The 15,047-nt window shown below is 42.8% G+C and overlaps 1 protein-coding gene across 4 annotated transcripts in view; it reads left to right on the top strand.

Annotated features, from left to right (window-relative positions):
- Positions 1-8,703: 8,703 nt before the first annotated feature.
- Iws1 (interacts with SUPT6H, CTD assembly factor 1) overlaps positions 8,704-15,047 on the top strand; it is a 33,250-nt gene continuing 26,906 nt past the window's right edge. The window contains exons 1-2 of one of the 4 annotated variants that reach the window (XM_075969062.1): positions 8,704-9,010; positions 10,488-10,603. In XM_075969062.1, the coding sequence (XP_075825177.1) occupies positions 8,977-9,010; positions 10,488-10,603 (150 nt within the window). In that variant the 5' untranslated portion in view covers positions 8,704-8,976. Of the gene's footprint in view, positions 9,011-10,484; positions 10,604-15,047 lie in introns of all 4 variants that reach the window. The other 3 variants (XM_075969061.1, XM_075969060.1, XM_075969059.1) reach the window with 3 other exon arrangements.

Raw genomic sequence — 15,047 nt, 5'->3', positions numbered from 1 at the left:
AGGCACCAGGCAAGCAGACATGCATTCAGGCAAAACACTTATATATAAAATTAAAAATAAGTCACAATATTTTTTTTAAGAAGCTGATGGATGTTGAGATACATCTCAACCTATCTGCCAACTAGAGACCCTGGGATGCTTCTAAGTTGGTTCAACCCACAGCCAGAGGCCTCAAGCTCCTGGGAAACTTGAGGATTCATGATGCAAATCTCAGAGTCCAAGGCCGGACAGCTTGGAGGTCTGGTGTTCAAGGCAGCAGAAAATTCCTGTCCCAGGTTTAGATCAGTTCACCTTCATTTATTCTTTCTGAATCTCTAACCAGTTGGATGGAGCTGACCTACATGGATGACAGATACTTCCCTCTTAGATCACTCCAGCTCACACAATAATGTTCTCCAGAAGGAAACTCAAATATGCCCTATCAGGATACTAGGGGCTCCTAAATCAAGTTGACAGGTAAAATTTTCTAAAATTGAGTGTGCATGGGTTGGGGCAGAGGTCCGTGTTAGGTGGATAGTGTCCTAAACCTGTTTTTACACTGACGTCCTCCCGTGCAAACGGCTGCAAACGCTCCTCCTCACAGGCATTGGTAGCTTCCCTGTGTAGTGGCACCTGAGAAAGAGCTCGCAGACCAACAGTCTTAGGAAGGAGGAGCTTTGTCTGTTTCTGCTCATATAGGGCCACCTAGTGGTTCAGTACAAGAGTCGGAGTCCAAATTAAAGATCGAAATTCCCTGGACTTTGAATAATTCAACTAAGAGGACTTGATCTTTCTACTTGAACACATACGACTTATTTGTCATGTGGGGAAACTGAGGCTGACAGAACGCTGGTGGCTTGTTCCAGCTCACCAAGCAATACAATCCCAGAGTGAGGCACAAAACTGGGCTCTATGTCCGCAGTTGGTAGCTCTGCCCAGCTAATCCTTAAATTTGGGAGACTGTGGCTCTCTGACATATTTAGCAGGTCGCAATGTCCCTTGAGACTGTTGAAAAAAAATGTTATATTCCTTCAAGAGATCCACTCTCTCCGTGTTATCAGCTAAGGGAGACGGAGTTCTGGACCGCTACGAACTGCCTCTGTTGAACTCCATCCTTAGTGTTCTTGGAAGTTTTATATACTGTAGCTCCTTTTCCTGCTCCGTCAGCCCAGTTGCGATGTTTGCTTCTTCAGCTCTTGTTTTAGAATGTTCTGGGATTTTAAGGATGACTACTTGTTTAGATAAATGTATAGATAGCATCTAGCAGTTCTAAGATCCGCTATTTTGCATAGGTTGGCTGGAGGAGGTTAGACATTCTTTCTGTTTCTATGTTGCTCTTGTTACATCATGATTGTCAGTGTAACTATGAGTTGCTTTGTTTTCTGCTGATGGCATTCCCTGCTTAAAGCCCAGCCTTTTGAGCAGATTTAACTCTTGATTATATCAAGGATTGGGTGTGACTGCGTACCCTTCCTGAAACTGTCCTTGTTCATTTCGTGAGAACCAGCAGCAGCCAGCCTGATGGCCCACACCTTTAATCCCTGCTCTTGGGAGATAAAGGCAGGTGGATCTCTAAGAATTTGAGACTAGCCTGGTCTACATAGTGAATTCCAGGCCAACAAGGGCTACATACTGAGACTTCCTTAATACAAGCAAGCAAAAGAACCATCAATAAACAGTTATTTTTGCATTTTCTTTAGTTTTTTTAAAAATTAATTTTGTGTGTGAATGTATTATATGTACATGTTTGTGGGGTGTGCGCACATGCATGTACAGGTATGCACATCCAGAAGCCAGACAACTCCACCAGGCTCCATCTCAGCAATTCTCAACCTGTGGGTCGCTGTGCCGTTAGGGTCTAATGACTCTTTCACAAAGACCATCAGAAAACACATCATGATTCATAACAGCAAAATTACATTACGAAGTAGCAATGAAATAATTATATGGTTAGGGTCCATCACAACATAAGGAACTGTTTTAAAGGGTCGCAGCATCAGGAAGGCTCCATCTCCTTCCTTGAGACAGGGTCTCCCACTGAACTTAGAACTAGGCTGACAACCAACAAGGCCCAGTGATCCCTCAGCCTTCATCTCCCCACCTCCAAATGCTGGAGTTACAGGCATTCATGCAACCAAATCCAGCTGTTTTATATGGGCACGAGGATCAGAACTCAGGTCTGATGCTGGTATCGCAAGTACTCTTACTTGCTGAGCCATATCTCCAGGCCCCAATTCTGTGTTTTCAATGGATGTTTCCCACTGGCCACTTTTAGGAGTAGAGAGTGTGTCTGCCGAACCCATCTATAGAGGCTCTTGTGAGTCCACAAAGAGATTCCAGTGAACTTTGATTTGGACATTTTAAAATCCCTTCCAGGCACCAATGAAGGAACTTCCTTTCCTCTACATATGTGACAGTCGAGTTCTTTTAAGCAGGCATGCTGGAGGAATGCTCTGATATTGCCATGCCTGACACCCCGAGTTCAGCTGTGAGAAGACAGATCAGTCACTGTCCCAACCCCACAATGGCAGTTAGGATTTCCTCTTCAGAAGGGGTGATAAGGACAGGAAGTAGAAATTGACTAGGCAGGTTACGGTAAAAAGACAGGAGAGAAATGTGGCCAGTTTCCTTTTTGACTAAAAGCCAGAAATATCCTTGGAACTCTTAGCAGTTTCATCCTTACCGGAGGCCAGGGATGTCAGAGGTCTTCTGGCAACCCTGATATCTGATTTGGTTCTGAAGTGATTCTAGGCTTTCAATCTGTGGGTCGTGACCCCAACAGATCATTGGAAAACACACATATTTATTTACATGACAGTTTATAACAGGAGCAAAATTTATGCTTGGGGGCGGGTATGACCACAACATGAGGAACTGTATTAAAGGGTTGCAGCATTAAGGTTGAGAACCCCTGTTCTAGGGTCTTTGGGAGGTGGACAGTTAAAGTAGCAATGAAAGCTTGTTTAGACGAAATAAGGAGAGCCATGTAACTATGACAGTCTAAGGAGAGACACTGTGCCCTTCTTCTCAGCTGTCAGTCATTTAAACAGAACACTAAAGCAATGAGCCCCAAGTGTTTTGTTCTGAGAGAAGGGGGAAACTAGGAAGCTCTGGTGACAGCCCTAGACGAGAAAAGGGTATGTGCGTATGTGTGTTTTTATTACTCATGTGCAGGTGCCTGCAGAGTCCAGAAGAGAGTACTGTATCCCCTGGATCTGGAGTTTCAGGCAGATGTATGAGGCTCACATGAGTAGTGGGAACCAAACCCTGATCCTCTGAAAGAGCAAACAAGAGCTCTTAGTGACTGGATCATCTATCCAGTCCCTCCCTCCCTTTTTATTTTAAGAAAGACTCTCACATAGCCCAAGCTTGCTTCAAATCTTCTACGTAGCCAAGGAAGACACTGAGCTTCTGATCCTCCTGCTTCTGCTTGCTGAGTAATGGTATGTACAGGCATGTGCCACTGCAGCCTGTGTGGTTAATACTGTCAACTTGACAGTCTTTAGAACCATCTAAGATTCTAAGATTCTATGAGAATGTCTATAAGGGAGTATCTGGATTGGGTTAGAATCTGGGCATGTTTAAAAGGTGATGGAGGAAGGTCATTGGCTAATAAAGGAACTGCCTCGGCCCATTTCATTGGTTAGAAGATAGGTGGGAGGAGTAGACAGAATAAAACGCTGGGAGGAAGAGGAAGTGAGGTCAGACTCGACAGCTCTCCTCTCGGGAGCAGACGCCTCAGAGGGAGAGGCCATGCTCCACTCTCCCAGGCAGACGCACACGATGAAGCAAGCCGCCAGGTCAGACATGCTGAATCTTTCCCGGTAAGACCGGAGCTACACAGATTATTAGAGATGGGTTGATTGGGATATCAGAATTAGCCAGTAAGGGCTAGAGCAGAATGGCCAAGCAGTGATTAAATGAATACAGTGTCCGTGTAATTATTTCGGGGCAAAAGCTAGCCGGGCAGGCAGCTGGAGTGTTGGGGACGCAGCCCCGCCGCGCCCCTATTACTACAAAAAGGGAGTGTCTGGATTGGGTTAGCATGTGGGCATGTCTATGAGGGAGTGTCTAGGTTGGGTTGGCCTCTGAGCATGTTTATAAAGGAGTATCTGGATTGGGTAGCGTCTGAGCATGTCTATAAGGGAATATCTGAATTTGGTTAGGGTCTAGGCATGTCTATAAGGGAGTATCTGGATTGGGTTAGTGTCTAGGTATGTCTATAAGGGAGTGTCTGGATTGGGTTGACCTCTGGGCATGTTTATAAGGGAATGTCTGGATTAGGTTAGTGTCTGGACATATTTATAAGGAAGTATCTGGATTGGCTTGGCGTCTGGGCATCTCTGTGAAGGACTATCCAGATTAGGTTAACTGTAGTGGGAAGACCCACCCTAATTGCCTGACCAAATAAAAAAGAGAAAGGGGAAAGTCTAGCATTCATCACTCTGCTTCTTGCTTCAAACCTTTACCGCATTAGAGGACCCCAAGCTATGAGCTAAAACAAGCTCATTTTCTTAAATCACTTTATTAGGTTTGTTTATTTGAAATTAAAATATAATTACATCATTTTCTCCCTTCCTTTACTTCCCTCTAACCTCTTCTATCCCCTACTCGCTTGCTCTCAAAATCATGGCCTCTTATTCTTTGTTGTTGTTACACATATAAACACATAAATATATAAATACAAACTGCTCAGTTCATTTAGTGTTCCTCATGCATATGATTGAAAGGCTGACCATTTGCTATAGGATAACATACTAGAGAAGACTTATTGAAGATGAATGCTATAAAGTAATCCCACCCTATCTCAGAATTGAGTATAATAAAGGGTTCTTTATTCAGGTGTAGACTCACAGATCACAGTCCTCTACACAAACAGAAAACAGGAACTGAATCCAGCAGTGGAGAGAGATCACACGCATGCACAACCCCTCATACACAAGCTTTATGGCTGCATTTATAGTGTAAGAGACCATACCCAAGTGGTCTGGTAACTTAAAGGCTATTGGCTGAAGGAGTTCCCACAGCACCTCTCCCTTTTGTCTAAGAGAGTTCTAAGCCTAATAATAAAACTATATTAGAAATGTCTTGGCCAAGTCATGAGAGGAAAGTAACTATGACTATCTAGTCTTCAACCCTATTGAAGACCTGAGAAGAAAAATAATATTACATGAGTAAACAGGAAGTTCAATAAAGCAGCTTCCAATGTGTGCAATAAATGACAGAGACACCTGGTTACCTAGGCAATCACCCAAAGTCTCATTTGCAATGTTGGAGCAACCAACTTTGGATAAGGCCTAATATAACTAACAGACCATTTTCAGGGGCAGAAAAATTTTTACCACTGTCTAACCCTGTTTTGGCAAGGTTTGACAGGCTTTATTCTTGTATCCTGCTTGTCCTGTCCAGACACGTGCATTTTGTCAGTGGTTGAGGCATAGGCAGTTCCTTGCTCAAAGGCCAGTTTTACCAAGAAGAAAACAAGCTCCAAGTGGAGTGTTTTTGGTGCTCAACATTCTCTCGGGAATAGATTGGTGCTGCCAGAAGCAATTGCGTCTCATGTCAACAGAACCCTGAGTTATTTAAATACAATATTCTATAGTTTTTTGAAGTGGTTGAAGATTACCTATCTATGAGGAATGCAATCTCTATGTATCTAAAAATCCTGATTGGTCTAACTATAAGTATGACAAACATGGATGACTATGACCTATTGTAATAAGAGCTTTGGGCTGTGTTCCTGCTGCCCAGCTCCCAGCCACCGGCTAGCTTTACCCAAACTAATTACATGGAAACTGTATTCTTTTAAACACTGCCTGACCCATTATATCTAGCCTCTTCTTGGCTAATTCTCACATCTCGATTGACCCATTTCTAATAATCTGTGTAGCACCACGAGGCAGTAGCTTACCAGGAAGGATTCTAGCCTACGTCCATCTTGGGCCAGAGCTTCATCGCATCTGACCCAGAGAGGAGAGGCATGGCGATTGCCTCACTTCCTCCCAGCATTCTGTTGTGTCTACTCCACCCACCTAAGGGCTGGCCTATCAAATGGGTCAAGGCAGTTTCTTTATTAACCAATGAAAGTAACTCCTCCATCAGACCTATAATTCTTAGTATCTATATAGTTTAAAGACTAAGACTTCATATTAGAATCTTTAAATAACTGTGCAGCAAATGAGGACAATGACCTCAAAATATAAACAATGTATAAGTATCTTGATCAGTGCTAGAAATTTATAGTGCAGCATGATAAATATATCCTAAAATTGTATCAATATATGAAATGTCTTAAGCAGAGGTAGAAGCATGCATGCATACAATATGACAAAATACTTTGCCTAGGTGTACAAATATTGTAAACAGAAGTAGAAGCATATTCAATATAATTTGAATTTGTATTACTATATAAGAATCTATACCAATGTAAATTGCTTATAAATAATAGCTCACAAGTATTCACTCTATTACACACTATTATTAGTGTAAGCTCACACTAATCTACCTATTATCCCATCCATTTTCCTCTTTTTTTCAAAGAAGTCCCTGAGCCTACATAATTTCCATCCCAAACTCCAACCTAATAACAGTTATAATCAACCCCTAATTGATGTCCCTAACCCTGAGGACAAACTTTGTTGGCAGAGGGGACGTTGTCTTCTAGAATTACTTCCAGCTGTCGTGGGGGCAAGGTTCTTTCTATGGGATCCTGTAAAAGTAAAATGATGGTTAAGCTTTAAGATTACTGTCTGGTATAATTGCAAAAAGTCTCTGAGTAGACAATAGGTAAAAAATGTAGACATCTCTGTCCCCATTCATACTTGGATCCACAAGGAGTCTTGATTTCTTTCTCTAATGATAAAATTCCTACTCAGAAAACTAACCTACCCCCTTGAATATCAATGCTCCTCTCATTCAAATGCTTGTCCTCCTAAGTAGTAGCCATTAAATGCTCTCTAAAATTCAGCCTGACCTAGGAAAACACTGTTGGATCTGCCTGAGAGCAAGACAAGTTACATACTTGGGACCAGACTTAGTTAAAATCCCTTTAACCAAGGATTCCACATTCAAGCCTTGCCTCTATGCCTGGTCTGTACAAATTGTGGCTACGGCTATTTTGTGAGCCATCATAACTGTACCAGGCTAATTTCCAACTCAAAAGTCCCTAATGGCACCTATTTTGAAAGTCCCAATGACCTCTTCTCTTGCTACCTATCAATTACCCCAGGTGCCAAACTGTATATTTAATCTCAGGTCTTATAATCAATCATCTCTTGGGCTAACAAAAACCATCAGCCCACCCCTATCTGAACCAAAAGAGCTGACATATTACTTCCACTCCTAGGGTCATTGGACTCCAACAAGTATGACATAGCCAATTTCCTCAACGAATCAAGGCTGATCTGACTCTGGCACAGGACAGTACAGAAAAATGCCAGACTCAGTTGGACTCCCTGGCAGTCATGGTATTACAAAATAGATGGGGATTAAATCTCATTACCACAGAGAAGGGAGGGATCTGTGCTATGTTAGGGATGGAATGTTGCTTATTCAGGGATTTATCAGGTGGCTAAGAAGGCCTGAGAGCTCAAAAAAAAAAAAAAAAAAGGATCACCTAGAGACTTCCTATCAGACTTGTGGAACGTCAACAACTCTTTTTATTGGATGCCTTCTCATGATAGATCTAATCTCCAATCTAATCTCCTGTGTTTTGAAATTCCTCTCTAATTTGTTGCAGCAAAAAATGCACGTCATTATTTCCTCAACTACCACTCAACTCTTCGTGACTGAGGACTACTAAGAGAACACTCAGAGTCCTGGAACCAAATGAGTTTGAGTAGCTACTTGCTTCTTTAACAAGGTTTTAAATCTCTCCCCTCCCCTCCCCTCCCCTCCCCTCCCCTCCCCTCCCCTCCCCTCCCCTCCCCTCCCCTCCCCTCCCCTCCCCTCCCCTCCCCCCTCCCCTCCCCCCTCCTTCCCTCCTCCCTCCGTGTGTGTGTGTGTGTGTGTGTGTGTAGGGGTTCGAGACAGGGTTTCTCTGAGTAACCCTGGCTGTCATGGAACTCACTGTCTACACCACGTTGGCCCGAACTCAGAGATCCTGCCTGCCTCTGCCATGCTGGGATTAAAGTTGTGTGCCCACCTCCCTGCTATCAAGGGGCTCTTAAGACAAAGATCTATACTTGATGACCAGATAGTTTTTCAGTTGTAATTTAGTTATTTTGTAAAGAAAGGAAATAAGATGTTTCATAAGTACCAATCACTTTATTTCATGACTTTCTTTTATCCATTTTTTAACTTTCTCGGCGAAGGGAATTCAACCTGAGACCCCGCACAGGCAAGACGCTTTGGAGAACGCCATACAATTCATCAGCGCTCTCTAACCTTAGAACTACAAGTCCCAGAGAACAACGCGCTACTTTCTCTCAGAATTTAGGGCGGGAATTGGAACTGGCCGAATGTTAAAATGCAATTTTAGCGGGTTCTCATTTTTCGCAGAAACTCAAATGTTCCTCAAAGCAAGCTCGAACACAGAGGCAAGCGAGTAACATCACTACTACTGTTGAAAGACCAAATCCGGCCCGAGGTCGTTATTTATCTGAGGCCGAACTTCCCGCTCCCACTCGATTCTCCCAGCAGTCTCCTTCCCGACGCTGCCAAGGCGTCAGAGAACCATAGCACCTTCTGATTGGCCGACGGAAGGGTGACGGCGCCTGCGCACTGCGTTGCTCTGAGGGTCGTGGGCAGGCGCCATTTTGGCCCCAGAGGTGCTTCTGGGAAGTTGCGCGCGGACCTTCACTTTGCCGGCCTGTGAGGTACGGCCCTTTCGGGTAGCTGGCGTGTCGGGGTCGGGGCGTCTGCGCCGGCCGCGGCCGACTTCTCCGGACCCTCGGACGAGGCCGAGGCGCCGCGCCGCCGAGGGAGGTCACTCGGCCAGGAAGGACGTGACGGGGGCGGCGCGTGTCGCGGACACTCCCCGCCGAGAGCCCGCCCGCCATGGACTCGGAGTACTACAGCGGGGACCAGTCAGGTGGGTCGGGACGGGTGGGCCGGGCTGCGGCTCGGCCTCGGGCCCCAGCACCGAGGGGAGAGGCCCCGGGCTAGACGGTCCCCTCCCCGGTAGGCTGTACCCCGGGGGTACCGGCGGGGCGGGAGCTGCGACCTCGGAGAGGTCTGCCCGGCTCCCCAAGGGGTTTTCCTCAGGTTGTCACCTCTGCCTGTGAGGGAAGCGGCCTGCCCTTTTAAGGGAATTGCCAGTTGAACTGTTCCAGTATCCTTAAAAAAACTGGTCGGTGGCGGGGACAGGGAACCTTCTAGACTTTTACCAGTTAGGGCTAGTTTAAGTTCTCCTGTAATGCGGGCTTCCCGGGAAGAACGCGCAGGAGCTTTAAGTTTACAGACGTATTTTAAAAAAGGGCCTGGATGGGCAAAACAGCTGTGTGCTGATTTCTTTTGGACTTTGTGTATCAAAAGTACTGCAATAGATGGTTAAGCATTAAGCTGTTTTCTTCTGTTCTGACTTCAGTTGCTAATGACTGAACTGCGATGACAGGAGACTCTGTTATCCTGGACCTCCACTGCTGTTTCGCTTAAAATATTTTTTTCAAAATATTTTTTTAGTTCATTGGCATTTTAAAGTTAAGGCTGGGCGGTTGTGGCACACCCCTTTAATCCCAGCACTTGGGAGGCAGAGGCAGGCAGATCTCTGTGAGTTCGAGGCCAACCTCATCTATCCCAGGACAGGCTCTGGGATTAAAGACGTGTACCATGCTCAGCTATAAACTTTGCTCTTCAGGTGAATAGAATATCCCATTAGTATCAGTCACCTATTTTTGTATTGCTACCTTGACTTTTTTGTAGGTGACTGTTTCATTTAATTTTTATTTATTTTTTGTTTTGTTTTGTTTTTCGAGACAGGATTTCTCTGTGTAGCTTTGGAGCCTGTCCTGGAACTTGCTCTGCAGACCAGGTTGGCCTCGAACTCAGAGTTCCGTCTGTCTCTGCCTCCCCGGTGCTGGGATTAAAGGTGTACGCTACCACCACCTGACTACTTATTTATTTCTTAAATTGCTAATCGAGTCATGTCTTTCAATGTACCTAAATACCTCTCAAGCATAATTTTATTTTGTATTTTTAAGGTATTGGTAGGTTAGGTGACAGTTCATGGTAAGTGCCATGGAAAGATAGACAATAAAAAAATTGGAACTATTTAGATGACTTTGACTTGGCATTTAGTGGTTTTTCTAGGCTTCATCTTTATGAAATATTTTTATTGCTATATGTGCCACACTACATGGTAATAGTTGTTGGTATTTATGTTTTCTTTTCTTTTTTTTTCAGAACATTTGCTTCATTAGCTATGCTTCTTCAATGGTAGTAACTTTTGGCTCTTATATTCAGTTTGCTCATCTTAACTGTAGGTGGTCATTTTTAACTATACTCGTAAACATTATTACAGATATCATCCATCTTACACCCTAAGTGGGGTTTTGTTTTGTTTTAAGCAGATGATGGTGGTGCTACCCCAGTCCAGGACGAGCGGGATTCGGGGTCCGATGGTGAGGAGGATGTCAATGGGCAGCACTCCGGATCCGACACTGGGAGTGGAGAACAGCATTCAGAGGTACAGTGTCTTTGGGGAGGCCTTTCCTCACATTTCTATGGCACTTACTTTATTTAGGAGTTTGAGAGATTGCCACAGGCTTTCATCCCTGAAAGTTAAAGGGTGTAAATTAGTTAAATTAGTGAATTGTTTTAAGGTGAGCAGAGATGGTCTGGTCACTGATGCTTACAGGGAAAAGTTCTGTTGGGTCAGATTTCAAATCTAGGCAGTTTTCAGCTGTGCCTGTTTATTCAGAGTATGATCTATTAGGAGGCTAGGAAAGGCAGTAAGCATTTGCAATCAAAAACAATTAGGGGAGATATAATTTCTTAAAGTTTATGTTAAGAGTTAGACTTGTCATTCTGTTGTAGTTATTATTTATTTTAACTCTTTACTCTTTAGGGGCCTGCTACCCACCTCCCAAATAAATACACAGAGATTTATTTTACTTATAAATAAGTGCCCAGGCTTAGTTTGGCTTAATTCTACCCAGCTTTTGTTAACTTAAATTATTCCACCTACCTTTTGCCTCTCCTCTGGGCTTTTCTCTTTTTCTATTTGTATATCTTTTCTTCTTACTCTGTGACTGGCCCCTAGCATCCTATCTCTTCCTTTTTCTCCCGTTTATTCTCTCTGCCTGGCAGCCTAGCCTGTCCTTCTCTTACTTCACTATTGGCCATTCAGCTCTTTATTAGACCATCAGATGTTTTAGGCGGCAAAGTAACACAGCTTCACAGAGTTAAACAAATGCAACATAAAAGAATGTAGCACATCTTTGCAATCATTAAACAAATATTCCACAACATAAACAAATGTAACACATCTTCAGCTAATATTTCACAACAATCTGTGGCAAGACCTAGATTATAACTCAAATATAATGTTTTGCTATGTTTGTTTTGTTATTGTGTTGCTTGGTATTAAAGCCAGAGCTTTGGATCTGCTAGGAAAGTAAACACTCTACCATTGAGCTACCATCTATTTATTTATTTATTTATTTCATTTATTTATTTATTTATTTATTTTTGGATTTTCGAGGCAGGGTTTCTCCGTAGCTTTTTGGTTCCCGTCCTGGAACTAGCTCTTGTAGACCAGGCTGGCCTCGAACTCACAGAGATCCGCCTGCCTCTGCCTCCCGAGTGCTGGGATTAAAGGCGTGCGCCACCACCGCCCGGCTACCTTTTATTTTTTATTATGTTTATTTAGGAGTGTGGGCTGGGCCACGATGTGGTGGACTGAAGACATCTTGCAGGAATTAGTTCTCTCCCACCAAGTGGGATCTGAGGATTGAATTTAGGTTGTCAGCATTAGTGACAAATGAATGCCTTTATCATGGAGCCCTCTTTTTATTTTTAAGGCAGAATATTCCTAAATTGCTGAGGCTAGTCTTGAACTTTTGATTCTTCTGCTTTAGCAGCTTCCCAGGTACCTGGGATTACAGGCACGTATAACTGTACTTACAACAAATGTAGTTTTAAAAGATGCTTTAGTAACCAAATAGTGGTGAATTTTGTATACATTTTAACATTGTCCTAAATATTTTTGAAGCTGCTTAGTAAACCACCTGGTCATATAGCATCTCTTAGTATTAACAAAATAAAATTGTAACTTTCCAATAAATCAGCATGTCTTTGGTAGATATACATAGAAACGAATAGTAATGGTAAAGGTGGATGGATTTTCTAAGAATTTTATGACTGGCATTTTTATTACATAAACATATAAAGTTTTGTCTAATTTTAAGTTGTAGATGTGTCTTCGAAATTGTATTGACTCTCATTACAGTCATGTCATTTTTCAGTTTACATGTTCACATCATGAATACTCAGCATTGAGCATGCTGTGTATCATGCTCTTTTAAAAAGTGCTTTGGACATGCACATGACTAAAAGTCAAAATCCCATTATTGGGTTTATTTTCCAGTAGAAAGAGACTTTAAACTATGAGTGTAATTTTAATGATTTCATAATATGGATATAACAGTACAGTCGTCCCTTTGTCCATAGAAATTGATTCCAGGACTCTTTCCCTTATCCTTGTCATCTGAAACCCCAAGGATGCTCACATTATATATTATAAATGACACAAGGGATGGAGTATAGCTCAGTGATGATGTGTGTTCTTGGCACGCATGAAACCTTGGGTTGGAGTTTCAACACTAAAAAAATAACATATTTAAAATGGCAAGCCAGGCATGGTGGCTCATGCCTGCAGTTCTAGCACTTTGGAAACAAGTAGGAGGATTGCCGCAAGTTTGAAGGCTAGTCAGTTCCCTGTCTCAAAAAAAAAAAGTTTTTTTAAGGTGTAGTTTTGTGTAATGGGCGCTTTGTTCTCTATACTTTCAGTCATTGCTAGACTACTTACCATACCTAGTTCAGTTAGAATGCTATGTTCAGGAAATAATGACAAATAAAGGCCCACTCTGGACCTAGCTACATAGTACACATCCACAAGGTACTGTTGGTTTCTTCACATGTTTTCAGTGTGCACTCTGCTTTGTTGAGTGTATATTTGGTGATTCCCTAACTACTGATATTTAGACTGTCAAAGCTTCTTTTTAATTTCACCACACCAGACTACTGAACTTCTTTGCTACCCCTTGATTATACTGTTTTGAATAATGCATTGTGGCATATATTGCTTTATAAAATAATCCCACAAAATTCTGGCTCTTTGGAAATGAATAGTTTCCTTAAAACAGAGTGGTCCCAGACTACTCCTAGCTGACTCTTTTTGTTATTGTGTATGTTTGCTGTGTGTTTTGCTTATATGTGTGCCTGTGCACCAGCTGCATTTATGGTACCTGCAGAGCCAGAAGAGTGCATCAGATCCCTTGGTATTGGAGTTGAGCGAGTCAAACCCAGATCCTCTGGTAGAGCAGCCAGTCCTCTTATCTGCTGTGCCATCTCTCTAGCTCCTCTTCTTAGCCATGGTCCCTGGTGCTGTCTAGCAAACTAACTGACCTATATTGTAACCTGTGCCTGAAATCTTCTGCCACAATTTTCTCAAATCTGATTGTATATGAAGTCTATTTCTTTGGGAAGTGATCAGGAGTGATTTAGTTTAATTCCATGTATTCTCCAGTACTCTGGAACTAGTGATGGGAAAATGGTGAGCTTTTCCCTGGCTGACATCAGCTATGGAAGCTGAGCTCTCAGCAAGAGCCAGTAGCAACTCATTGTCATATTCTTACAAGCGCGGGTGGGGGTGAGTGGGTGGGGTAACAAGAGCCCCTGTGCTTTCTAAATGTTGTGCCCAAGGTATGGCCTTTGATTGAGGATGGGATGGCACCTTTCCATTTAAAACTGATCTCTGCAAACATTTGACAGGAAATAAAGTGCCTCTCCCCATTCAGTGTTGGGCCTAAAACCTTTTCTTTTTAAGTTTGATAGCTAAGGAGTGCACATTAGTAGCAGCAGTTATCAAGCAGTCAGAAGGATTTACTTAGTGGTAACCACATTGTTTTGACCACACCATGTGGTCACACAGGTTTCTGTGAAAATAACCTGTTTCCATCTCCACCCTAAAATATACTTTTTGCCTGGTTGAGAGAAGCCTGGAGATTCCTGGTCGTTGAGCCTCCACTCCCATTTTGAGGTGTGAATGAGGACGCAGGGTAGTTACTGCTGTTTGAAACTCTTGCATCTTGTAGATCCAGTCTTAAATGTTTTTCTGAAAAAACTAGGATACTTTCAAATTGTGTGCTCGCTAGGAAATTTTAGTGAGCTTTGTTTTTGAAACAGAGTCTCACTATATTGCTAGCCTGGGACTTGCTCTGTAGACCCAGCTGTTTTCAAACCATTGAGATCCATCTGCCTCTTCCCAGATGCTAGGATTAAAGGTTTGTGCCATCACCCAGCTTAAAGATTTATTTTTTTTATTTGTATGTGTATAACTTCTATGTCTTTGTATCACAGGTATGCAGTGCCCTTGGAGGCCAGAAGAGTCTCTTGGAATTGGAATTACAGACAATTGTGTGCCACCATGTGGGTGCTAGGAATTGAGCCCACGTCCTCTGGAAGAGCAGTAAGTGCTCTTAACCACTGACTCCTCTTGTGTGGAATTTTATGCAAGTACTGTTCCATGAATTCTATAAAATGTAAAAATGGGTATCTAGAGAGATGGCTCAGTGATTTAGAGCACTTGTTCTTATAGAGGACACAGTTTCTATTCCCAGGACCCACATGGTGACTCACAACTGCCTATAACTCCAATTCCAGGGGATCTGATGCCCTCTTCTGGCTCTGCAGGTACCAGGCACACACGTATGGTACATACATACATGCACACACATAGAGGTAAAACACTCACGCATATACATGAAATAAACTTAAAATTTTTTATTGGAAAATAGTAGAGTCTCATTTTTGGTAATGTAGAAATAAAAGATGCTGTCGGGGGGGATATGAAAGAGGAATGACTAATTCTGTCAGAAGGTTGTGTTTGTGCTGTGTCCTGAAAGATT

This window comes from Microtus pennsylvanicus, chromosome 4 (assembly GCF_037038515.1).
Source record: "Microtus pennsylvanicus isolate mMicPen1 chromosome 4, mMicPen1.hap1, whole genome shotgun sequence".
Lineage (NCBI taxonomy): Eukaryota > Metazoa > Chordata > Mammalia > Rodentia > Cricetidae > Microtus > Microtus pennsylvanicus.
This window is presented reverse-complemented; position numbering and strand designations above follow the sequence as displayed.